This window comes from Peromyscus eremicus, chromosome 6 (assembly GCF_949786415.1).
Source record: "Peromyscus eremicus chromosome 6, PerEre_H2_v1, whole genome shotgun sequence".
In the NCBI taxonomy this organism is placed as follows: domain Eukaryota; kingdom Metazoa; phylum Chordata; class Mammalia; order Rodentia; family Cricetidae; genus Peromyscus; species Peromyscus eremicus.
Window position 1 is genome coordinate 94765374 of NC_081421.1, and position 27788 is coordinate 94793161.

The following is a 27788-nucleotide window of genomic DNA, read 5'->3' on the forward strand; positions in this document are numbered from 1 at the left end:
CTTTCACTACGGGAGCACAGCTATGTTACATTAAAGGCTGTGCCTCCAAGCTTGGTTACTCTGATCTCTATCTGTGGCTAAAGCCTAAATCCTAAGCATCCTGCTTACTTGATGTAATGGCACACACCTATTTTGGGATGTCACAGATAGTTTTAAGTGTGCAGAGGAAATCAATACATTTTAAGTCAAACTGAGTTGGGGTTTTGACCCAAAAACATATTATTATGCTTCTTGGACCCAGATTGAGAGGTAACGTATCTGAAATTAAGTAAGCTGAGGATCTGCTAAGCATTCTCGGGGACTCAACACTGCAAACAATTCATTTCAAGCAAAGCGGACACTCAGCTTCAGCTATGAGATCACTCCTCCACGACAGACGGTTTCCACACCTGTACTGTGACACCGCTCTTCTTGGCTGAGAACTTCGGCCTTGGTGCCACAAAATACGATGAGGAGGCTGATTCTGGCTTTGGAGAGGTGGGAACACTCACAGGCACCGGGGACGCACTGACTGGTGAGGTGGCCTCGGCGAAGAAGGAGGGCTGAGAGGTATAGGCCGGAACCGAGTACACAGATGAAGCCTGCGCATTTGTGGGAGAGCCAACATTCACCTGTCGGGGAGGAAGGGCTTGCTTCATGGCCAGGCTTGAACTGACCTTGACTGTTGACTTTTGAGGGAGGCCATCCTTTGAATCGGGAGGTTGGAAGGTAAACAAAGACGCGTTGAGCTGGTACGGTTGGTGCTTCATGACCTCCAAAGTGTTAAGAGGCTTCTTGCCCTTTTTCTTGCTCGTTTTGGAGGCCTGGGCAGCCGGTGGCTGAGACTTCATAGCAGCCAGTGGGTATGAGGGGGAATGGATAGGATTGTAGGCCACAGGAGGGGGTGCTCGAACATTGGAGGAGTACTTCCAGCTGGCGGGCAGGGATGGAGTGGGAGACTGGGCCCGAGCTGTGTGGGCCTGCACTGTGTCGGAATCTACCACATACTTCTCCATCCTCGACTGCCTTTTCGCAAACAGCTGGGCTCCTTTCCCACTCATTCCAGGAAGCTCATTGGATGGTCCCCCTGCACCAGCATGAGCAGCATTTACTTGTGGTGTGGGTGCTGATAGCTTGGGTGTGAAGTTATGACTGACCACTGCTGCCTGGGGCCCTTTGAAGGGACCAGCCAGGTTCAGTGCGCTCGCAGGCCGGGCAGGTGGGCAGGAAGGCTGAGCTATTTTGATGGAGGACACAGCCGTGACCTGTGGAGGGTTTGGTAGATTTGATGTGGAGAAGGCAGGACGCTGGGCTGGGGCCACTCCTGGAGACCAGACTGGAGAAACTGGGGTTACTGGTTGGGAGGAGGATTTGACTGCAGGCTTTGGAGCAACCGGAGGTGGGGTCTTTTGTTTGGCAGAACTTTGCATGAAGTTACAAGCCTCTGCGCCTAAGCTGAGGTAGTCTTCTTCAGGCCCAGAATCTCCTCCAGCTCCAGTGCCCCGCTTCCCTTCTGCATTTTGAAGAAGTGACAGGAGTTCAGGGTTGGGGCTCACTTTGGTTTCTTTAAAAGTAAACATGGGTTTTGTTGTGCCCCGTCTTTTGGCTTCCTGCAGGATCCCTGTTCTTTTTGCCGGCACTGCGATCCTCTCATCCCGGGAAGCTATCTGCTCAGATGCATCGTAGAAGGCTGGTTGTGACCATGGAGCAGGCTGGGGCCATGGAGGGGGCTGTGCTGGGCCAGTGATTGGACTTGATACCCCTCTGGAGAAGGCTTCAGGTGGAGGTGAGACGGCAGAGTAAGGTGGAGGAGCGGGGAAGTCGGAAACGGGGCTTGTCACACTCCGTGTTGGGGAGAAGGGGGCTGCTGGCTGGTTCATAGTTCCCAGGAAAGGCTTGGCGGTTCTGTTCATAGGGATCATCCTCTGGGCCCCTGCTGTCTCAGACACTCCACTGAAGCCATTCTGTTGTGGCATGTTGCCAAGACTCCGCCCCATCTGGATGGAGCTCTCACTCACAGAGCTCTGCATTCTCACGGATTCCTCTTCCTTCTTTTGATAAGAAGTCATGGTTCTCAGACCGTCCATCTGCAGCCCATCTGGTCCTCTGCCTGGCATCACACTCGTCTTCTCCTCTTCATTTTGGGCTGTGAACTGTTCCATCCTCTCTCTCCTCTTAGCAAACATGAGCGCTCCCTTGCCCGTGGTGTCTGGCAGCATCTCCATCTTGTCCCCTCGGCTCAGTTTCTTTTCAATGTCCACCAGTCCAGAATCCCAGTCAAAGTTCACAACCTGTGCGTTGTCGTCAGAGTCAGACAGGAACTCTTCATCCACTTCGGACTCGCTCGTTCCAAGAAAGGCAACTTCGCTTATCTCGTCCTTGTCTCCTTCTTCCTGGTCCTCCTCCTCCTCCTCTCCTCGTTCAAGCTCGCCAGTACCGTAACTGACTAGGGTGTACTTCCGGGCCCTCCGCCGCCTCTTCTTAAACATCAACACCCCCTTGGAGTTGGGGTTGGGAGCATCCGTGAGAAGGAGAGCGATGCTTTTGCATTTAGATTTAGCTTCTTTCACTTGCTTTTCAGACAGACTTTCACTCCTCCTGAGCCCTAGGGAAAGGACACAAATGGTACTGAATTGATGGATGCAAGGAATAATCACAGCAATTGATTCCCAATTGCGGAAAATGAATATATAAAAAAATTCTTATGCATGGGTACTGGAATTTGAAGAAACCTGTCATGTATTTTTCATTCACTCTGCCCCGACTCTCTGTGTTCTGGGAGTGACCACGATCAAATACTGAACTACACCACTTTTCTTTTCTTTTCAGATTTGCATTTATATAATAGTAATATATAGCACAGTACAACATCTTGTACCACTTACTCACCTAAACACAGCTTTATATATGCTGACCTACAAGAGGGCTCACAGCTCTCCCCCCACCATGGATTCTTAAACTTTAACACAAAAATAGGTTGGGAAGTGCCAGTTCATAGGATATGATTGTATTAAAAAGAATATACTTTCGGAACATAGTATGTTTTGAAAACGAGATGTACTTTGTACTGCCATATGTAAAATTAAAATGTTAAAACTGAATGCTTCAATGCCATGCACTTAAATATTGAAGCTTCTTTTCGACTTTGCCAACCAGCTCAGATCTTTCCATTGAGCAGCTGAATTAATATAAATTCACAATACTGAATTAATAATTGACTGTACTGAGTTAATAATTAGCTGTATTTCAGAGTACTAGAACATTGTGCAAGTCTCTAATAAAGTCTAGGTTTAACACTATCTACACAATTCTCTAAATGTGACAGCAGATACAATGCTGTTTAAGTTGCAGGAAGAGTAAGTGTAAACCTTGGGAATGTTTAGAAATTATATGAGGTCTTTGAAACTGATGCAGCCGTCAATCATGCCATTAAAAAAGACCTTGGCAGTTTTCAAATGACAGACTTTATATTTTCACTTTATTGTTATAAGAAATTAATGGGAAATTAGTTTATAGCATCAATTAATTATAACCACTTTTAATGAGTATGATCCATGAGCAAATTTTATAATATCTGGAGCTAAATGAAGATATCAGAAAAATAAGATACTTCATGATTGAAATTATTTTTTTGTTGTTAAAAGTCAGACTTGGCTAGTCAAAATAAAAATAGAATGAGCGAAAATCATTTTAGAGTAAACTTACAGATATTTTTCTGGTGGTCAAATTTTGTGCAGACAAACTAGTTCAAACTCTGGCCATTATTAAGTATGCTTCTTCTTTGACTAGTGATATCACAGCTTGTTATTAAACTGACAGTAGCAACTGTCCGTTCACTGCCACCATGTGAAATCCGCACATGCTGTCACGGCACTCAGGGTTAATATGCTATATATGTGAGGGTGTCTAAGGGATAAGGAGCAGCGGCGGCAGCGGGCACTTGCCAACAGAGCTACAAATGGCTGGGCTAAAAATATGCACCCAAAGGAACAACAAGGACTAGAAAGCTGAGGTATCACTTGGGGTAACCAACTTCATTGCTATCGTGTACAGTCAGCCTTTGCAGCCTCAACGTGAACCCCAAAGTCTGTAAAACTAAAGAACCATGTCTATGAAAGAAAAAATAATGGCGCTTAACTGCCGTTCTTGACCTCATTCTATTTGTGACCTTAGTAACCCAGATAAAACAAAATGCCAGCAGGGGCCTTGCGTTAAGCCCTATTTTCTGTGGGAGAACCCTGCGCTGCCTGCCCATGGCCCTGGAGACCAGGCCTGGAAGGTGAAGTGCACCGCCACCTAGTGAGCCTTCCACCCGGCAAGGATCATGTAACTGCTGGGCATCACACATGGCCCTGTCCATCAAACACTTCTGCAAGCATCATCAAGCCGCAGAATGCCTTTTTTTTTTTTTTTTTTTTTTTTTTCAAAAATGAAGCTCTGCCTTTCATATCAGTGTGGAGCCTGCCTTAGAGGCACTTCAGAAGAAGGTAGAACTGTTTTTGTCATTTAAACTGAACCCGCTTAACTTCTAATACTCTGAAGAGTATTTTAACACAAAATGTCATAACATTCTTCAACAACTAAAAAGAGGCACATTCCATATTTCTTTAACAGTTCCTGCATCTTTGGGGATAAAATGTTTATGAAAAGTATTTCAGTCCAATATGAAGTTCAAATTTACTGCTTCCAATTCCAAAACTGGTATTCTCCACACAATTTATATCTGTTGTTTTGTGCATTAATTAAAGCATTAAAGATGGTAAAGGGGTATAAGAAAAATCTTTTTTAAAAAATTCATGCAGTCCAACTAACAAAATACAGTAAAATCCCCGCTCCCAGGACACCGGCCCCCGACACCGGCCCCCACCCCCGGCAGGACTTACGAGCATGTCGTGCTCTGTGCTTGTGTGGTCTGCTGTGGTCCTTTCCTGAGCGTTGATCTTCCCCCTGCTCGGTGCCTTCTGGTGAGACCGCAAAGGAGACCAGAGAAGGAGGTGCTTCTGACTGCCCTCCTTCCACCCCAGAAGCCACACACCCCTTTCCTGCCTTCAGCCGGCACTCTTCTGCCTTCAGCCTGTCACAGCCCTCTAGAATCACTTCCACCTGGGGCAGCCCTGCGCCTCCTGCTTCTCTTCCTTGGATCACTCTCAACTCCCGGCCACTGGAGGTCTGGATTGTCGTGCTGGACAGCAGAGAAGTGCCTGCTTCCTCAGGGGCAGCGATTGAGTTTATGTGGACGGTCTTCTCGTGCTGTGAACTCCAGTCTGGTTCAGGAGACTTAGATTTTTCATTTCCCTGGAGAGCCACTATAGGGCCACGAGTGCACTGATGTCTTTCCTTTGGGAGGGACAGTTGCAGCTCAACCACACAGCCTGGCTGGCCTGCTTCTGCCTTTTCCCTTAAGATGACCTCTTCTACCAAGTGTCCTTCTTGGGAGCCAAGCATCTGGGGAATGTTTTCTCCTGTTGTACATTCCGCATAACCCCATTCATTTCCTTGGTCATCGGTTAGGGGAACTCTACTTTGGACTGGAGCAAGAAAGAAGTCTTTGCATTGGGGCTTTGTGGCTGGAAGAATCTGCAGGGTGGTACTTTCCATGGGCCCCTCATGTGGAAGATGTTGGTGGTTTATGTTTTCTGTTTCAGAGTCCAAAGTCTCACTTGTTCCACTAGAAGGTCTGCATACAAAAATAATCCCAAACAATTAAGTCAGCTTGTGTCCCACCTGCCAAAGGATTTATGATGTTTCATGCACGGTTCAATAAAAATTACCCCAATAACTGCAACGTATTAGAAAACAGAACTTGACAGCACATCTACATGGCTACTGAAGAGCAAGATAAAATTGTCTTTCAAGGACAAGAAAATTGCTTACAAAAAATTTGAAATCTAAACCCATCTTTAATTCAGCCTTCACTTGTAAAAAGCACTGGATAGAGCTATCTGTGTGCCCCTCGCTTGAAATTGGGTTTTCTCAAGGAACTATGTTTGCTGTAGGTGACCAGGAACTTCAGTGTCCTCTGGAGTAACTTTTGGCCAGGCCACCATCAAGTCACATAGACACATCCAGAGCATCAGATCAACCTTAAACTATAAACCATTTTTAGACATTATAGACATGGTATATGCTTGAAAGGATAAAATGGAAGTCCATTTCTAAGCTCTAGCGAGCAGAGTAGACTCCAGCCCAGATCCCCTAGGCAAAGAGCAATCCTGTCTATGCTGCAATGAACTGCCAAGTCATGTGGTATCTACAATCTGAGACGCCACCCCTTCTCTTTGCGCCTGTCACTTCCAGCGTTTTCCTTAGAGAATCTCTGTCCTCAGACTGGTTCTTTATCTCTGCTAAGGAGCCCAGAGCTATTCCACAGTCCCCTCTGAGGAAAACCTCTCCATTCACGGTAGTCAGGTTTGCATATTTGGGTTTGTGAGAAGCAATGTCAGTTCGGGAGTCAAGTAACTCCTTCCTAAATCTCCGAGCTCTAAGACCGTTTGTAAGAGAAGTGTCGTTCACAGAACAGCTGTTGGAGATGACTTCCTTTCTCATACTTGTCAAGTTTTCAAGCAGTAGCAGCTCTCTCTCCCCTTCTTGCTTCCTTAGGATGGATCCTACTGGTGCAGGAATCATCCACACAAGGGGAGCTCCTACTTCTCTTCTACTCAAAGGAATTTATTTACTCTAGAATTATGTGGGAGTGGAATTTTAGGTCAATGCACAAAATGTTTACCTCTGTAATTTTGACTACATTTAGAAAAACCCAACAAAAATCAAACCAACTGTTGCTTTCTCTATGCAAGCCATCTGAAAAGCTCTATAACAGTATACCATTTAAAAATTATAAAAGCAAAACAAAATAACATAAAAGTAAGCCAGGTGGTGGTAGTGGTGCATGCCTTTAATTCCAGCTCTTGGGAGGCAGAGGCAGGTGGATCTCTGAGTTTGAGGCCAGCCTGGTCTACAGAGGGAGTGAGTTCTAGGACAGCCAGGACTACCCAGAGAAACTCTGTCTCAAAAAACCAAAACCAGTGACAACAACAAACAAAACAAAACAAAAATTACACTTTTTGAAATATGTTGTTAGCAGATTAGGCTATTCTTTTCACTTTTTGAGACAGGGCCTTTACACTGTAGACCACGTGGGCCTGGAATTCACTCCATAGCCCAGGCTTCAAGTCATAAAGATCCTCCTGTCTCAGCCTCCTGGGAGTTGAGACTATAAGGATGAGCTAGTAGTCCAGGTAGTTCATTCTCATGTAGGAAATGATGAATACCTCTATGCAACTGAATCTGAGAGCACCAAAGTCAGAGAGGTTTAATCTAACTGAATTTGGGATAAAGGTAGCTGAAATCACTTTGAACTATTTTATTCATCAATTATGCATCTAAGAAGAGAGTAGTTTCAGTTCATCCTAGCCTTATAGATTGTGATATAGGCAACCAGGCTAGTGCTAATATTTCTTGGAGACAGAAATGAAATACATACACATGAATAAAAAAGTCAAAGACATGGGAGGGAGATACATGCACACAGGTACTTAATCTCACTATTTGTACAATTAGAAAATCATTTGCTTTTGTTTTTTTATGATTTTAGTAACATCTAAGCTAATAAAGATTCAGTATTAAGTGGCTAGTTTTTGTTTTGTTTTTAACTAATACTAGCCGGCCATCTCTGGGTGTAAGGTCAAACTCGGGTCCTCTGGATGACTGTCACATGACTGAGCGTTGTTTAGCTTCGGGAACATGTGCAGATGTCCACATTGCTGTTGCTTTAGGGCTCATAAATTGAACATTTCATTTGAATACCATCCATTAACTATTTCTTTTTTAAAATGTTGACTGATTTATTTTATTATTTTATGTGTGTGAGTGTTTTGCCTACATGTATATATGTGTACCACATTTATGCCCGGTGCCTTTGAAGGTCAGAAGAGGGCCTCCAACCCCTGGGACTGGAGTTATAGACAGTTTTGAGCTACCATATGGGTGCTAAGAATCAATCCATGTCCTATGCAAGAGCAAAAAGTACTCTTCAGCATTGTCCCAACTCTCCAATTAACTGTGTCTTAGAAATTCAAAATACTTAAGAGAAAAACAAAACAAAACGTGAGACTAGCAATTCGGAGCTCCAGAGAACCAGTCCATTTATTTCTAAAACAAGGTAGGTACCTAAGTCTGAGCTTTGAACTAAATGTTTTTTAATGTCATAACATCATGATGGAAACAGGAACCAGTAGAACATGTCCCAGACAAGTATGTTCCGGAGAAACTGGCCTCGTTAAGTCAGTAAAGACCCAAAATGGGAACGAAATAGAAGAGATTGATTCCCTGTTCAAACGTAGACTCTTTCCAGAAGGGAAGACGGAAGTTTTCAAACATTTAGTGACTGACAGAGAATGGGGGCAAACCCAGGAACAATGCTCTCTCCACAGCATTCCTGATACATTGTTTGTTTTGTTTCTGTTATTTTTTGTTGTTTTTGTTCCTTTGTTTGTTTACTTTTAAAATCATAAGGCAATATTATCAGTAAGTGGGATCCTAAGAGCTTGATGAGTAAATATTTATATACAATATACATGCACTCATATATACAATACACACACACACATACAGACTCATATCTCACAGGGCAGTGTGTGTGGGGTGTTTCTTCTACACTGTAAATAATACTTTAATAGCACCAAATCTTTATCTAGCCTGCTTCTCCATACCCAAATATGGTTTTATTAGAAGTCCTGAGAAGTAAAAATCTACTTTTAAGTTTTTTGTTCCCCACCCCCAAGGCATCATTTCTGTATAAAAAAATATTGTATTGGTCAACAGTTCAATGCACAATCATTTCCAATTTATCTTCTAAGAATTATAATCCCAACCTTACAGAAACTCTTCACCTTGGAAATGGTACTATTGGGGTTAGTACACTGATCTTTCTAAAAAGGTGGTCTAAAATACCTAAGATTTTCAACCAAGTACTTGATATAAATATTTTCAAGTTAATTCTCAAGTAGCCAGAAAGCCCCATTGAATAGAATTGCTTGTTCTCACACACTATGGTGATCTGTTTATCTGTCCTGACTTCCTGCACAGAATTATGAGCTCCCTCATAACTCACAGGACCTCTATTTGTAGATCCTACAGTCATTCTCACTTAGCCTCAAGAAACAAATACTTCTGCCAACAAATTTGCTTTACCTTTTGATAAGCAAGTGGAGAGAGTCTGTTATGCTCTCCATGAGCTTGATGACTTCAGGGTAGGTAAGGTCTGCACAGGAGTTGCCATTGATAGACACAACTTCATCCCCCTCACACAGGCCAGAGTCTGACGCTTTGCTCTGGCTTCGAATCTGGGTGGAGAAAAAAAATGAGGCAATAGTTAGAATCACATAACTGGTAGAAACTCCGTCATCTTCTCCAAGAGAGACGTAAAAGGCCTGGAAATTATGAATCCAACCCTGACTTTTACTTCATCTGCTAACCTGTAAGTCCATCTTAAACACTTCTTGCCTCCTACCAAACACACACATACACACACACACACACACACACACACACACACACACACAATTTATGACTTACCATAACAACACCATTTAACTCATAATATTGAAAGGAAATAAGAAACAGGAACCAGAATAAAAGAAATAGAGAATGAGGAAGGATGGGGAAAGACACTGGATATTTTTATTGATGCAGAAAGTGACCACAGGAGCTTGGAGCACTGACTACAGGAAGCAGATGTTGGAGATGGCATTTCAGACAGACAAGTGCTGAAAACCACCCCAGTACCCAAGGAGAGCATGTGAGTAGGATATTAAAGAGCAAGTCCAAGGAAGGACTCCTTGTTAAAATGAACTCTTCAGCCAGGCATGGTGGCGAAGGCACTTCAGCCAGTTTGGTTCCACACAGATTATTCCAGGTCAGCTAGGGCTACCTAGACAGGCCCTGTCTCAAAACAAAAAACCCACCTACCAAAAAACAGACAGAAAAAAAAGTAGTCAGGACATGTTATTAAGGACAAATTTTAGCAAAAAGAAAAAATGATGACAATTAAAAATAATAAAAAATAGAAATAACAGCCATGCTGTAGAAGGCCTGCACCACATTCTGAATGTGGCTGAAAAAAACAACTGAACACAAACCTGGAAGGGACTCTAGACTATTAGCATAATGGCAGAGGAGTCCCATCAGCTCCACAGTGAGCAGATGCGGGGGGCTAGCATCCTGTGTAACTATGACCCCACAGGACTGGATGTTAACCTCAGGCTGCCCTTTCAGGCCCACTTTCCCGCTACCTTGGGCAGTGGCCTCTGGGGACCCACAGGCTGGACTCCCTCGCACTCTGGCTTGTGGTGGGTGGTTGGAGCTGGTCAACAGAAAGCACTAGTAAGAGTTCAAAGAGCGTGGGGAACAAGACAAGAGGGCTCATGGCCTCCCTCAGGGTCTGCTGTGCTTCCATTTGGCAATGGCTCTGCTCTTTGGTCTGGATAGTTCTAATTCTTGTCAGTCTGTCCCGTGGCCTTAACTTTTGCTGTGCTCCAACAACATGCACTGTCAACTTGGGTCTCTAGGCCTAAGGTATCCAGACCACAGGGTGTCGGGATGGATTCTGAATTCTGTACCCTTCACGGTCCAATCTTACTCAGAGGGGCCCTTCAACAACAATAAAGTCAGAGTTTTAAGCAGCTTTTGAGCTTGCGGAGCAAGGTGACAAACTGCTTCTTGGAAGATAAGTCCCCAACACAACAGAGATGTCTGTCATCCAAGCACGCGTTGCTCGGGAAACATGCAGTCCATCATTGTGCTTATGCTTGTCAAGGGGAGCTTTTAATGGTGTCTGAGTAAGCCAATGCATGAGTGTCGGAGTCATCGGCATTCTTCAGTACATGTGTGCTACATTCCCAACCAACGGCTAAGACTGTGCTTCCCTGGTCTCCTTGTTTGTCTGCAAAACAGAGCTGCTATGCCCTCAAGAACCACGGAAAGGTGGGCCTGGTGGTGCACACCTGTAATCCCAGAACTCTGGAGTCTGAGGCAGAAAGATTCCTGTGAATGAGACACTTCTCAAACAAACAAACAAACAAACAAGCAAAAACAGTTAAGAATGGTAATAGTTTCCTTGCCCTGATGATTTCCTGAAAGATTAATCTTTTTCTCTTTTAGTTGGTTTTGATTTTACCTTTTTGGTTTTGGTACTGTTTTTCTTTCCTTTTTTTCTTTGTGTGAAAGATAATATGAAGTTGGATCTGGGAGGAGTTGGGGGCAGAAAAAGAAGATGATCAAAACACATTGTATGAGAAGACAAGGATACGAAAGAGCAGACTAGAACAGGGTGAAAAGTAAACCAAGGGAAAACTTCAGTGTCAGAAGCAAAACGCATCCTGGTTAGCATAGAAACTCAAACAAGTAAGATGGAGAAGGTCCTTGAGAAAACGCCTAGCATGCATGATAAAGAACAAAAATGGAGTAGATCAATGGTCAGTGCAGAGGCCTGGCGAGGGTGTTGACGAGGCTATCCCACTCACATCCCTGCCTTCCAGTGTTCTGTGTGTGCCACAGAGGCTGACAAGTGTCAGTTTTCCCAGGCACTCACTCCTCACCAGGGAGTGCCAGCACAGCAGGTACACCGGTAAGGAGCTTATTTATTTATTTTTTCATTTATTATGAAACAGGGTCTCCTGTAGCCCAGGCTGGCCTTGAACTCCTGATCTCCCTGCCTTCGCCTCCTACGTGCTGAGATTTCAATCCTGTGCTGAAAGTTGAATTTGGAACTGAGCTAAGGAAAGAGGCATCCACTTGGGAGGCCCCCGTTTGGTTGGTACTGATCTACTGGATGATAGCTCTCTGGTTCCTCAGTTTCATGGCTGCATATTGAACTCTGGACCCAGCTGAAATCCCAGGAACATTCTGGCTCCTCACTTTCCTTATTAAGCCAGTGTTGCCAATCCCGTGGGCAGCCAGTTCCTCCACATCCTTGAGGTCACTGCTGGAGGCCCTTTGTAAACTCCACCCTTCCAGACCTGTCAAGAATTCTACATGATATTTATTGAATAAAAAACTTTTCCTTTTGGACGGTTGGTTAGTTGTTCTTACCCGTAGGAACAAGTCACCATAAAAGTAAAACACATTCCTGGTAGCAATTTTGGACATATTCCTAGAACAGTAACAGAAGAGAGGGCCTTAATCCAGGGGGCTGAGCGCTTAAGAATCAGCATACCAATGGGATTCCACAGGCAGAAACCATATAGTGATGCAGCAGCTATGCAGTGTGATGAAGCCATTGCCACACTGTTAGAAGACCCACAGCTACAAACATGGAATGGTATTCCTCACCTCTCATTCTCCCCTGAGAATGTAAATGTCTTAGCTCTTTCAGAAAACACAGACAGACCAGAGCCTGTGCTGAATGTGTCCCTGGGTATATTTTTTTTTTCATTGCATTAAATTATGAAAGCCTGCACAGAGATTTAAAACTATATAGGCAGATTCTTTTTTAATAAACTTTTATCCAGAACGTGAAAAAAGTGCTTTATAAAGAGTTTATTTGTAAAGCATTTATTAAGGTAAAAAAATGCTCTTGTGCCCCAGAGATGTGGCTCAGTGGTACAGTACTTGCCTAGCATGCTTGTGAGCATGGATTCTATCCATAGATAAGGTGGGGGAACATGACTAAAATTTGTAACAGATTAACTTCATAGTCTCTTTAATTGGAATTGATAAGGAAAAAGCGGAAGCAGACACATTATTTGGGTTTTCCAAACCTCAATCCATATTTGTCAACTGAACACACAACCTATTACTAGACAATTCTTCATATTCTGTGTTTTTATTCCTTTTTATTGAAAATAGATTTTCTTCCATGTAATATACTCTGATTGCGGTTTTCCTTCCTCCACCCAACTCTTCCCAGATTACCCTACCTCCCCACCCACCTAACTCCACACTCTCTCTTTCTCTATCTCGTTAGAAAACAATCAGGCATCTAATAAAAGAAAATAAAAACAAGAACAGGACAGAATAAATAAACCAACAGGGGTGGTGGAAGAGCCAAAGGAAAAGCACAAGGCACACAGACAGATGCAGAGACACAGATTTGCACACACAGAAATGACATAAAAAGACGAAAATCAGAAACTATACTACATAAGCAGACCTGTAAGATTATAAAAAAGCCAAACAAAATATTATGAGACAGAAAACGCCCCCAAATACCATTGAGTTGTTTTGTGTTGGCCTTTTTACTGCTGCCCTTAGGTGTGGCTTGTATACTCAGTGAGACTGGTGGAGAAAATTAGGTTTTCCTTTGTGGACTGTTATCAATTAGAGACAGCTGGGTGAGGATGGGGGCTTGTGTCCGCTTCCCTCTTAGCCTTGGGACCCATCTGGCTGAGACCTGCACAGGCCCTCTGCATGCCGCCTCAGTCTCTGTGGTTTGTTAAGTTATCTGGGCAACCATGTTCTTGCTAATGTGTCAATGTGGATGGGGATCTCACATGCCCCCCCCCCAACCCGGTAGGTGAAGAGCTACGTGGATGCATGTGTGTTTGCCCAAATGTATTTTGTGTGGTCAAAATATAGTGAAAAAATTTTTCACTGAAAAATTTGCAGATTAGTAAAAGGGTATCAGTCTTTTTCTTGGTCTTCTTAATTTTATACGATTCTAATAAACCTTGCTTATTTTAGAGAAAGTTGGAAGTGGTAGACAAACATGTACCCTTACATTACTCCTTACATTACTGTGCTTAGTTGATTCTACTGGCAAAGCCACAGGATAAAGGCCAAAATCTAAAAGCACATGAAACACTAGACTGTTTCACTGATGAACGGAAGCACCGATTCACTCAATAGGATTGAGTGTCTCTGCAATACTCAAGCAAAATAGTGATTCTAAGTCATTCAAAACGTATAACTCATTTGCAGTGGATCAGCGTGATGCAGAAGCTCGTGTGCTCCTTCAATAAATGTTCATTCTCGAGAAACTAAAGAAGAAGCCGGACAACCCGAAGGCGTGATTAGACCCAAGGCATGTACATGCATGAGGAAGGGACCCACTTTAGAAATTGAAGTTTTAATCCAGAGAATTGAGGAGGGATGCGCAGAACATTCCTGAAGTAGAATTGGGATAAAAAAGAGGAGCAGTAACTTCTTCAAAAAGCTGAGATGACATCAGTCCCCAGCTACTGGACACACTGAGAAGACAGGGGAGAAGCATAGCAACATGGCCAGAGCAGAGACGATGGGCACTTAATTGTATCAGGAAGACTGAGCTCTTTAATGGGAGGGCTGGTCACACATTCGTATTCTGACATATTAGTAAATCAGGATTTAATTTAGGCCATCATCCGAATTCATGTAACTAAAGTGGCAATGATCAAATGTAAACCTTAGGCGCCATCAGGACTTCTGAAGATGACAGAGACTTCAAAGATACTCTCGTTTGTAGGTTCTAGCATTTGTAATATTAGAAATAAAAAAATGAGAAATTTAAATTTTATTGATTTGCTTAAAAATAAGTGACATTTAGCATAAAATGCATTTTATGCACCCTGTAAGGCATGTTTTCTAAAACAGAGATTTTTTAGTAGTGATAGTAGCGTTATTACTTTTCACTTCTGTAAATTTCTTCCGTCTCTGAGCTTAGCACGTCTTACGTGCTTCTGCACGCACCTGCTGTGTGTTGTTTGTGTTGGTTAAGGCATACGGAGGAAATCAAGCCTCGGGCAGGCACAGAGTTGTAAATGGAATCCTTTTTTATTAAAATTTGATTTGAACAGTGAATTTTATTGGTCTGGTTTGTTTTGTTATTGGCAATTAACATGTTACGAACAAGATACGGTTCAGCAATGTCATTTGGGGATGAGGTTCTGCCGTGCAGACACACAGAGCTCGTGCCTGGAGATAGGAACTTCTGTGGGCTGAACTATAGTCTCCAGATTCATGTGCTGAAGTCCTAATTTTCTGTTTTTGAAAATATATTTTTTTACATAATGTATCCTGATTACAGTTCTCATCCCCTCCTCCTATTTCCTCTCCATCTCCCCTCCCATCCAGATCCACTCCCTTTCTTCTGTCACTAGAAAACAAAAGGCTTCTCAGGGATAATTAAAAAAAAAATACAGCAAAAACAACATATTGGAGTTGAACAAAGCAAAGCAGCAGAAGAAAATACGCCTTAGAAAAGGCACAAAAACCAGATACAGATGCAGAGACCCGCTTGTTTGTCCATCAGGAATCCCGTAAAAATACTAAACAGGAAACTATACTATATACACAAGGGACCTTTGAGTACTCAGCCCTAAACAGGATGCTGCCATCAAATCCCTCCCCTCAGGGCTCAGGGGACCCATAAGAAAATTTTTGGTAGTATTCTTTGATACCAAATTAAACTCAATAAATGATGGTTTCTAAAGTTTCAGTGTGGAATCTGATCCTGCTATAATGAGCTTTCTTTATATGCTGTTGAACTAAAAGCCATTGGCCCATCTGAACACAGAGTCTCACATCTAGAATCCCAGGACTTGAGAGGTTGAGACTGGAGACCTTCCATGAGCTCCAGGTGAGCTGGGCCACACAGTAAGTACCTGGCCAGCCTGGGCTACAGTGTGAAGCTCTGTCTCATAATAAAAAATGAAGAAAAAAAAGAGAGAAGGATACTGGTATGTTCACATCTTGGATGGGTATTTTTTTCATGTGTGGCTTTGGAATCCTGGCCATTTGGTAAATATTCATTCATTACGTTTTATTGATAATATAAATACTGATACATTTCCTTGTATAAGAACAAGACAATGACTCTTGCTAATGTCATCAAGGATAAGTAGTTCCTGGTGGGGAAGCAGCCAGATATACAATGGCTTACAAGACTGTCTCAGAATCCTATTTTTCCCTTGAAAGATCAAATATTGTCAGTTGTTTTTCTTGGGTGATGGGCTTGATTTCCTTGTTTTCTAAAAAATATCTACAAAATATGCAAATATAGATAATCATGATTTGTCAATTATTCTTTTTTTTTTTTTTTTTGGTTTTTTGAGACAGGGTTTCTCCGTGTAGCTTTGCGCCTTTCCTGGAACTCACTTGGTAGCCCAGACCAATTATTCTTAAAAAATAATGTCCTCAAACAAAATGGATAGTTCATCTTTTAGTTCAAACAAATAGGCAAATTCCTCAAGGAAAATGTTCTGTGGCTCACTGATCATGCCATGTGCTTTGCCTACACTTTTCATTTTGCTATACAGAATACTAAAAAGATGCACACTCATAATGAAATGCAAACAGTCAAGTGCCTGGCCCTGAGGAGGAGAATGACACCTGGTAAAGTTGGTTACCATTGCTTTGAATGATAAAAGTGTAAGTGGTTTTATTTATACTTGCTTTTACACCACCACAGCACAAATTGCAATATGATTAGAAAAGACAAAAAACAAATATTGTCTTACTTAGTACTATCAAAATCATTCTGGTCCAAAGCATCTCAGATCTTATCAGACGACTGTGGACCATGCTTTTGAAAGGTGTAAAGAGCTGGATTCTAAGCATCCTTGGCCTCTCAGGTAACTGAGTTAAACAGGAGTGTTGCTGGAGAATTTCTCTCCAGCTCCCGCCACCAAGTCCCGCCAGTCCCAGAGCCCATTTATAAAATAAACACACAGACTCTTATATTATTTAAACTGCTTGGCCATTAGCTCAGGCCTGTTATTGTCTAGCTCTTACTCTTATATTTAGCCCATTTCTATTAATCTTTACTTTGCCACATGGCTCATGGCTTACTGGTACCTTACATCTTCCTTGTCCTGATGGCGGCTGGCTGTGTCTCTCTCTCCGCCTTCCACTTCCCAGAATTCTTTTCCTTGTCCCGCCTATACTTCCTGCCTAGCCAATGGCCAATCAGTGATTTATTTACTGACCAATCAGCAACACACTTGACATACAGACCATCCCACAGCACTTCCCCTTTTCTTTTCTTAAAAAGGAAGGTTTTAACTTTAACATAGTAAAATTACATATAACAAAACAATTATCAAGCAAGAATTACAGTTACAATATTAAAGAAGAGATCCTATCTATCTTATATTTGTAAGTTTAAGGTTTTATATCTAACTTATCTTTTATTATAACTAAGGAAAATTATAAGTATCTAGTCTTTAACCACATCAAAGACCTCAGAAGGATATATTACTACCTGAGAAATGGAGAAGGATATAAGCAACTTTTAGGAGTCTTGTAGGGTAGACAGAGACAGCTGGCAGCCTGGACAGTCATTCAAAGTTCTCTTGTAAAGTTGGGGCATCTGTCTTCAGCCCATAGGCCTAGAGTCTCTTATTCACTTTTCTCTGTGTCCTGTAGAATGTCTGGCAGTTTTCTCTGCAAAGCAGGAACCTGAAGGACCATTTTGTCAAGCAAAGTTCAGTGGTCACCTTTGTATGGGTCCTGTATGTCCAGTTGATCAGACAGTCCAGGCAAGAACAGTTTCTTGCCCAAATGGCTATTTTTGTCAAGGTGAAGATAAACTCCGTATGGAGTGTCTTTGATGCCCATCCTCCTCTCTGAAGTAAATCGGTGCTGTCAGGAGCAGACATGTCTCACTGTCCAGAAAGTCTAAATTTTTAAAACATTTTAAATGCCATATTCTGTAGGTCTTTGAAGTGTTTGAAGACTACCTATCTATCTGAAATATATCTATGTATACCTAGAAGACTTAACTAACATGGCTACAAATATTATCATAGATGACTAACTATTAATCTATTTTTTAATTATCCATTACAATTTTAAATGAGTTACATAAACATAATATCTCAAACAATAGAAATATATATACAGTATAACAAAATTAAGTTTAAATTTGTATCAATAAACTAAAATCTATAGCAATGTAAAACATTTTAAACAAGTTGTTACTCTTTAAAAGTAGGTTCATTAATCTACCCTTTTATCCTATCATATCTAAACTATCCCCCTTTTTGTTTTAGAAAGAGATTGTATTTATAATCAACCTGATTTAAATAAAAATATTGTTTTTTCTCTGTCCCACACCAGAGGGCTCTTCTGATTTGGGACACAAGAATCTCTTAACCATTTTTTTTTTTTGAGCAATATGTCTGGGTTTAGAGGGGGAGTGAGCCAATTCCATCTCTAAAGCCAGCTTGGTATATTTGGGAATTTGGGCGTAGCTTCTCTTACTACTTCCTGCTGGAGGGGGGCGCTGTATCTTATGGGGATACAAAGAAAATTTTAGAATTATGGAATAGTCCATGAGGCTGTATCGTCTGAGCCAGATGCCTTCAAACCATTCTGGATGTTGGATCATCTGGGCCATGGTGTCATTGGAGACCTTTCAGGGGGTCTTGGCTGGTCAAACCTGATGTATCTTAATCTGGAACAAATCCATAGCCTCTGGCTTTCTGTGGAAACAAAAGCAGAGTCTCTTTTCCAAAGTAACATATCCTTACATTCAAATTTTGAAGTCAAGGTATCTTTAAAATATACATTTTGGCATAACTCAACAGCTTTTGTAATCAAATGTTTTTCTGCAGTTAAAAATCCCAAAGACAACACAATCCAGATTCTCTGTGTAATATCCATTTTTACGTGGCTTATTTTTTATACTACCTTTACTGTCTCTTTAATGACTTTATTTTTTAAAACTATGTATTTGTTTCTATAACTCTATATATCACCTTTTTTGTCTCTTTCAAGCCTACGTATCTTTTACACACATTGTAAACTATTACATCTGAATCTGTCTTATTGTGAATCTCTTGCCTTAAACTGCAGCAGCTGTGGCTGCTGGCTCCGCCCACCTCAGCTTCCCAACATGGCTACGTTTACCACCAGCTCTGGGAGCTATCGGGGGTCTATGCTTTTAGCCAAGCAGCGGGTAGCCCAGAAACCTCTTTTTTTTTTTTTTTTTGTTTTGTGCTAGCAAAGTCTAAATCCACCATGCAGCTTAATGTGCCACTTGCAGAGGCCTGATTCCAGCCATACTGCAGGTTGAGCACGCAGCCAGGAACCCACCAGTAGCTGAAACCAGCAGCTGCCGCTCATTTGAGAGAGACAATTAGGAACTGTTTTTAGCTCCGTTTTAGAATCTTTTTTCTCAGTTTTTAGGTGGAAACTCTTGCCACCACGTTGGACGCCATTTGTTGCTGGAGAATTTTTCTCCAGCTCCCGCCACCAAGTCCCGCCAGTCCCAGAGCCCATTTATAAAATAAACACACAGACTCTTATATTATTTAAACTGCTTGGCCATTAGCTCAGGCCTGTTATTGTCTAGCTCTTACTCTTATATTTAGCCCATTTCTATTAATCTTTACTTTGCCACATGGCTCATGGCTTACTGGTACCTTACATCTTCCTTGTCCTGATGGCGGCTGGCTGTGTCTCTCTCTCCGCCTTCCACTTCCCAGAATTCTTTTCCTTGTCCCGCCTATACTTCCTGCCTAGCCAATGGCCAATCAGTGATTTATTTACTGACCAATCAGCAACACACTTGACATACAGACCATCCCACAGCACAGGAGGATGCCCCATCAAAGGCAATCTAAGAGCAAGCAGGACCCAGGATGACCCGAGGAAGCAAGACTCACAGAAACTAGCAAAGGACGGGTGCCTTGAAGAACTGTGTGCTGGGACTGGAAGCATGGTGGGAGCACTTGCCTAGCATGTGTGCTGAGCCATAAATACAGTCTAGAGGTCACTCTGGCCCTCTAGGGGGTTAGAGTCTTTTGTAAAAAGGAGAAAAGGGGAGATGGTCACTGTTCTACAATGTCAAGTTTGCTTTGGAACAATGTTCTCATTCAGTTTCTGAAGACAGCTAGCAAAAATTCCCTGAGAGCTGATATTGCCACTCAAAGACCATTGCATCTTCTTCAGTCTGAAGGAGATCTTGGACATAGTAAGCCTGCCACAAATACGCCCTGAATAAAGGACAAATGGGATAATTAAATTGTATCCAAAGGCTGATCTTCTGTCCCCAGTTCCTGGGCTAACAGGCATTCTCAAAGCTACTACTTTTATTTACTTCTTCTTTGGGTATGTATGGTATTATTATTAAAGCATTAGGAGATCAATAAGAGATGCCCATGTATTTACGGAAAGGAAATGGTTTTACTGAATATCAGACAGCCAAAGCAAGTGAATTTTCCCTGTAGAGGCATCAGTCACACCCTGACTTGATATCAAACTACAGCTGTGCCTGCCAGTGGCTCCATTTACATCACAGTTTGTGTGGTTCAGTGAGAGGAAAAGTCACAGGGTAGCCAGTAAAACCTACGAACATCCACTCTGTATAGATCTGGCTGCCATTTGTGGAAATGAACACATGCACAGAAACAGACTGAAGCGTTGGGTCAAAGGCACCACCACAGTTGCCAATGAGCTTGGCTTGCCTGTTTGTCTTGGCAGGTCCGAGTGAGCAAGGCTGAGCAGTGAAGACTTCCAAAGCAGGCACTTCAAGAAGAGAATCCAAGATCCTGCCAACTGACCTCTGTGCTCATGAGACTGCACTGGCGATGAAGGGTGAAACCAGCCATGCTCCTTGTTGTGACTGGCTACAAGTTGTCCTATTTAGTCCCGATCAAGGAAAGCCTGTGTGAATATCATCATCCTGCCTAAAGGATCCTGGGCCATAGCCAGTCACGGAGAGTGTTGCAAAGGCAGACAAAAACCCTTGGCTCCTCTTACCAGCCAGTCACAAATCTGTGAGGAATTTATAAGGGAAATGAAGTTGGAGCACAAGCAGTTGCTTACATGTCTTCATTTGATTCATTAGTTAATCATACTATTGGCTGGATAAATTATCTATTCACAACACAATGACACTTCTGATCAATACTACAGTAGCTAGAAGAATGCTCAAAACAGCTACTGTGTGTGGGAGCTCACAGAGCGATTTACAAATGACTAGGGAAAAACTCACACTGGCTATTCAAAGTGGGGGTCGCACACCAGCATGCTGGAGGCAGCTTGTAAACGGGCTCCCTGCACAATTACTATACACATGAGGGGTTAAATCTGTCCTGTACTCAAGGCTCACAAACCAGTGATGGCCTTCTAGGATAGTGGCTTAATGGACATTATATTCCTGGGGCAGAGTATCTCAACACGCAGAAGAGCAGTTCTGTTCTACTATCTTCCGTAGAAACTTTATCCCAGAAGCAGGAGTTTGTGTACCTGCATTTTTAGGGAGCATTATGTGGTTTGTGGGTTTACTTTAAGTGTGATAAACTATTGTGTTCCATAAAACGCTCTAAGGAAAAATGTTGGGAGCCAACTCATGTGCATGTGTGATTTTTAATAAGTGACTTTTTCCAAAAAACTATATTAGTAACTTTATTCAATTGACTCTACTTTTCAAAGAACTAGAAGATGAATATATAATCATTATTTTAAGGTTTTTTTTTTTTTGGCATGGTTCTTTAACTATACGGCTTCTATTGTTCTAAAAACAAAGATGTTCCAAAGCCAAGACTCTGTGGGTAAGAACTGGCAAGCAACGTAAGCTGGCATGCTGCTCAGGTCCAGCCTCCAACTGGAAAGACTACATACAGTCTTGATTTTGAGCATAAGCAGATTATGCATGCAAATAGTGAGCCTTCAAAGCTGCTATGTGCAGCCTCCATTCACACAAAGAGCCCACGTACCATTTGATTATACTTGTGCCAAAAGCATAATGGAAAATAACAACACATCCAAATTCAAATTTACCATAACAAAACCCAAACAAATTATGTTTAGTATGTGTGTGCATGAGTGTGAATGTACACTTGTATGTGTGGGTACCCACAGAGACCAGAAGGCAGTATCATGTTGATTGATCAGGAGTTCTAGGGGTTTGTGAGCCATCAGATGTGGGAACTAGAATCCAAGCTCTGGTCCTTTGATAAAGAAGTCAATGTTCCTAACTTCTGAGTTATCTCTCCAGCCTGCAACTAAAGCTTTCATTCACAAAATGTGTCCCAATGAATACAAAAGATTTCCATTGTTGAAACAATATTAACAGAAGTATGGACAGGACTTCAAGGAACAAACTGTGTGGAAACATCTAGATCTAGGAGTGTGGAAGGTCTCAACATCCTAGCCCCTGAGATGTGGCTGTGGTAGGTTCACAGAGGTGCAGGGTTGCTAACTGGTGTGGAGCAGAGGCAGCCTTGGTGTTGCAGCCCCTGGTGAGCACGATATGCAGGTGATTGTCCTCTGAGGTCATGAACTGCAGTCTCCAGGCTTTTCTAGAGAAGGCTAGAGCCTGGATCAAGTTGAGGACCAATGAAAAGAAACCAGCCTGCTTCATAAAGTAGTTTGAACTCCACAGGAAATACTTAACACTAATGGTGTGATTTAAGGATTTTTCTCTCTCACGGCCTTCTGTCACAGTCTGAAGATCTTGGGCAGAGGCCATCTTCCCTTCCTTAGCCACTTCAGAGCCTAATTAGTCTGACACAGGACGCCCATTTCTCAGGCATCTCAAACATTCTCCCTAACTCAACCTTCCTTACTCACTGGTGCTGCTGAAGGCTCCCCGACAGGCAGCTTCTTATTGAGCTCCACTCTCTGACCCCCACAGCTAGCTTTGCAGGGTGCAGAGGGGAGAATGGGGGGAAGCTCAGCCTAAGGTCCTTTGATATACCTGGGTCTTGTTTCTATTCCTCCCTTGGCTATCTTCTGTGAGTTGCGAGGTCATAGGCCACCTCTCCCATAGGACGTCATACCATTAGATTCTGAGGTGACCTGAAGACCTCCCATCCCAGTATTTCCTGGTGCAGATGATTCATCCTCTGCAGCCTTCATGGTTCTTTCCCAGCTCCATCCTTCATGGTACACCCCTTTCTGCCGCATCTCTGCAACAGGTGACCTGAACAGAGTCTCTCTAGCCTACCCATGGCCCGGGAAACTCAGTGCCCCTGATTCCCAAACAGCTGGGAGCAGATCTTTCTGCTTTGTCCTTTCAAACCTTCCTTTCACCGGCTGCCCCCAACAAGTGAGCAGAAGGCCCTGCCCATCATCTACCTCACCAACTGGGAAAAATTCTGTCTGCCCTAAAGAAATTCCCCTTGAATTTCTGGCTTCCTCACACTGGCTGCTAAAGGTCACACCAGCTGACCGGCATAGGCCATCTTTAGAACACAGAGTCAGGGCCAGGATTCTGTGAAGCATGTGAACCTTTGGCTTTGGGAGTCCCCAAACTCAGGAGTGAACAGGAGAAGATTTTAGTGCAACAAAATGAAACCGAAATTAATGCACAACATTCTCAATGAGCAAGATCACGTGACAGGGCATTCCACGTAGGCCCAGCTCTGACCTGACTCAGGAAGGCACGATTCCTGATCCTGGCTTTCTTTACAGTTTTAATATTCTGTGAATCATTTTTAATATTCATTTTATTTTTCAAATATTGAATTAAATACTATTTTTGTTAAGTCCTTGAAGTTCTGTCCACTGTAGAAAGCACAGGGTCCATTTGCTTATAGATTGTTGTTGATTGTTTTTTGCTCTTTTTGGGGGGTGGGGGTGGGGCACCACCCAGCTCCCAAATAAATCACACGGAGACTTACTCTTATTTATGAATGTGGACTTAGCTTGTCTTATTTCTTGCTAGCTTTCCTCAACTTAAATTATCCTGTCTACCTTTTGCCTCTGGGTTTTTCCCGTTCTCTTATTTCTGTAAATCTTACTCCATTGCCGGTTGTGTAGCTGGGTGGCTGGTCCCTGATGTCCTCCTCCTTCTCTGGCTCCTCCTTTTCAATCCCCTCTTCCCAGATTTCTCCTTCTATTTATACTCTCTGCCTGCCAGCCCCACCTACCCTTTCTCCTGCCTTGATATTTGGCCATTCAGCTTTTTATTAGACCACATAGGCACAGTAACACAGATTCACAAAGTTAAACAAATGAAGCATAAACAAAAGTAACACACCTTAAAATAGTATTCTACAATAGATAGAAATAGGGAAACCAGAATTGTTAAACACCCAGGATTTTCTCTTCAATGGATGGGATGTGAATACCTATTTTCCATCCGGAAGGCTGGGAATGGCTGTGTTAACAACCTGGTAATCTTTGCTATTCTGTAAAGCCAGCCCTCATGTGACTCCCCCTTATTGTTAGAACAATTGATAGAATCTGTGGTGGTTTGAAAGAAAATGGCCCCCAAAGGGAGTGGCACTATTAGGAGGTGTGACCTTGTTGGAGGAAGTGTGTCACTGTGGGGGTGGGCTTTGAGGTCTCTTTTTCTCAAGCTTCCCTCAGTGTGACAGTCAATAGACCTCCTGTTGCTTGCAAGATATAGGACACTCAGCTATTTCTCCACGCCTTGTCTGCCTGCATGCTGCTGTGTCTGCATGCCTCCCACCATGATGGACTGAACCTCGGAACTGTAAGCAGCGAGCCACCACAATGAAATGTTTCCTTTATAAGAGTTGCCGTGGTCATGGTGACTCTTCACAGTGATAGTAACCCTAAGACAGAACCCATCTTTACAAAAGAGGTCCCACGAACTCCGCAAAAGAGTTCATTGTTGTGCTTATTACAGATCTTTCCTCCCTTGACCCTTATCCTGAGCCTTATCAGTCAATAGAACCATTCTTTTGACAGAGATCATAAATGCTTTGCAAAAGGCATGAAATCGCAACAGAGTTTCAGTGTAGCCATGCCTTAAGTTTGTTGTGTTAACTGTGACAAGGAAACTTTTCACCAAAGTTTTACTGTGTTTAAATATGTTTTTTAAAAAAAATAAGCACTCAGGATCACACTCCAGAAGTTTGAACCAGCTTGGCTAAGTAAGTCGTGCTGAACTAGGTTTCCTTATTGCCTCTCAAGGTTCGTTTCTCTGCCAGTCACAGCATTTGTAGGAACCCCACAGTCCACACCTCTGTTATGAGACCTTGTATTAAAAGGAGGCAGAGGTAGACAGATCTCTGTGAGTTCAAGGCCCACTAGGTCTGTATGATTTTCAGGACAGCCAGAACTACATAGTGAGACCCTGTCTCAAAACAAACAAACAAACAAACAAACAAACAAAAAAACCCAAAACAACAGCAACCAAAGTTTTCTGAATGATTTTTTTTTTCCTGAGTGAATTCTGTTTCGTGTGTGGACCCTGAGTGATACACGCAGGATGAGGGACACTTCTTTGACTTAGCGAGAAAAGGAAGTGTGAGTGGAGATGCAGGGACTTTGGAAGAAGGGAACAAGTGGGTAAGAAAGAGGAAATGGCACTCCAGTTGGCTGGAACTTTCTTTAGGGACAAAGGTGAGGTTCAGAGGTTCAAGTGAAATGCAGACAGTGAAAATTTAAATCCACCAGTGAGACTGGAAGCCATATCAATGAGTTATTTTTTATTGACAATAAAATTAAAATGTCATAAAAATTGTAAAGACTGGAAGGCATGAAAAGGCACCACTCTGAACTGTTGCATGAGTCTCCTCCTCTGCGTGGAGTCTGAGTCAGATTCTGTGCCTGTCCAGGGCTTGGCTCTGTCCATTTAACAACTGAGCAGAACGATAGGGATGGTCGGTTGCTCAGGCATTGTGAGCTCGTGAACTGAATAAGGCACATTGTGTTTGCAACAAAAAAGATTGATAGAACTGGGTATGTCCGTAATGACCAACTGAGCACATAGCACGAAGGGACCTTACATTCTATCTTATCTTGGAATTCTTGTGGCTAGAAGTGCCATATGGGAGTTGAAAATTCATAATTAATGAAAGGCTGAGAACCTGACGTGTGTAATCCACAGACTTGCAAACTCCCATTATATCACTTGGAGTGTGGTGTGATAGAAAGTCAGCCTAATGACATATTGCAACACCCACAGACCAGGGAATTACTCAACAGAGATGCTTACAGTCGGTGCTAATTGACATAGAAACCTACGACTGGACAATCTGCAGAGAGTGAGAGACTTTGGAGCACTCAGCCCTAAATGAGGCGTCTTTATCAAACCCCTCCCCTCATGGTAAGGGAGCTCTTTGGAAATGGAGCTGGGAAGATTCTAAGAGCCAGAAGTGATGGATGACCCCATGGAGACAGTGTTTTACAGTCACAACAGCACTGACGTACATATGAACTCACAGGGACTGTGGCCGCACACATAAGACCTGCACGGGTTCAAACCCGACAAAGTCCCGGCACAGAGAAGGGGAAGGTGACCAAGAAGCTATTCAGTTGATAACTTCAGTGAAGTGACATTGAGTACATTAACCACATCCCAGGGCAGGTTGTATGTTCAGGAGAAGCTGGCCAACATGAAACAGACTCTGTGTTTTTGTTTTTGTTTGGTTGTTGTTTTGTTTTTAAGGGAGAGAAAGAATATGAAGTGGGGTAGTTAGGAGAGGAATCCAGGATGAGCTGGAGGAGAGAAAAGAATATGACCAAAATATTTTGTATAAAAAGTTTTTAAAATAACTTTAAAAAACTCAAAAATTCCTAATGTTTTATTGTATTTTGGTGCTGACATGCTTTTAAAAACATGTTTAAAATTTCAAGCTATTTTGTGGTGATAGTGTTCACATGGCTTATAGTCATTATATTTACATAGCAGTTACTTTGATATAGACACATCTTAAATATTTTTATATGTGTGTGTGTTTTTTATATATGTGTTTGAGGCCACTGTTAATCTCGTAGGGGAAAAAAAGAAAGAAAGAAAAAAAAGTAAACAATTAAGCTGCTTATGAATCAAGCCAGATATAATTTAATTATCTTATACTTGTGTGTGTACATGTGTGTATGCTTATGTGGGTGCATGTGTGTGTGTGTGTGTGTGTGTGTGTGTGTGTGTGTGTGTGTGTGTATGTGTGTGTAGGTACATACACAGTGTGTACATATGGAGGCTACAGGTGAAAAACCTTGGTCATTGTTCCTTAGGGACTATTCAACTTGTTATTACTATTATTGAGAATCTCATACATGCACCCCCAATTCCTCTCCCATCCCTGTACTACCACTTTCAACCTCCCCACTGTATGTGTTCTTTTCTTAAACTCTAGTCTAGTCCACTTAATGCTGTCACTCTGTGTACGGGTTTAGGGCCACCCCCTGGAGCATGGGTAGCCCTACAAAGACCACATTCCTGAGAACTGATTTGCCCTCACTTAGCAGTCACCGACTGTCTTCATTTTTTTAAAGACAGGGTCTGATATAGCTCATGTGGCCTTAATCTCTCCTTGTATCAGAGGCTGGACTTGAATTTCTTATTCTTCTGACTCTACATCCAAAGTGCTGAGATTGTGGGTATGTGCCACCATAGCCAACTTCTACTTGTTCTTGTTTCTCACTGGACAGTAATATAATTTCCTCCTTATTATTGGATAAGTTCAAAGCAAATGTAATCAGTGAGTACTTGTTGGTTAGGAAAAATGGTCTTCATGTTAATTAGTTGCATATTATATGGCATATTGTGATAGTTGAATGTGGTGGCAACATAAATATATTCAAATATTTGCATAGGCATTAAAGATCAGAATAAAAACATTTGATGAGTTCAAGCAACCTATATAGTCTATAACAATTATATTTTTAATGGGAAAAGCGTACTATAATTTCTTTAAGCAGAGTCCTAATCTTAGAAAGTGTTCATAAAACAAAGTTTAGTGATGTTGAGACCCCTCTGTTGCTATAAAACAACTTGGATTTGAATGAATCATGCCTACTCCATTTTCAAATGGATGTTTTGGCAGTGATCTTTCACAATAATGTAATCTCTGTAACTAATTCATTTATACTTGCTAAGACATTTTAAAGTTCGCATGTGGAGGCAAATAAAGAATCAAGGCTAGCTTCCACATATGAGAGGCAACATGTGACACTTGTCTTTCTGG

General features: G+C 42.3%; 1 protein-coding gene across 2 annotated transcripts in view; it reads right to left on the minus strand.

The window, feature by feature from the left end:
- Synpo2 (synaptopodin 2) overlaps positions 1-27788 on the minus strand; it is a 167801-nt gene that overhangs the window by 35548 nt on the left and 104465 nt on the right. The window contains exons 2-4 of one of the 2 annotated variants that reach the window (XM_059266193.1): positions 9172-9323; positions 4863-5656; positions 390-2584 (exon numbers count right to left, since the gene is read on the minus strand). In XM_059266193.1, the coding sequence (XP_059122176.1) occupies positions 390-2584; positions 4863-5656; positions 9172-9323 (3141 nt within the window). The remainder of the gene's footprint in view (positions 1-389; positions 2585-4862; positions 5657-9171; positions 9324-27788) is intronic. The other variant, XM_059266194.1, reaches the window with a different exon arrangement.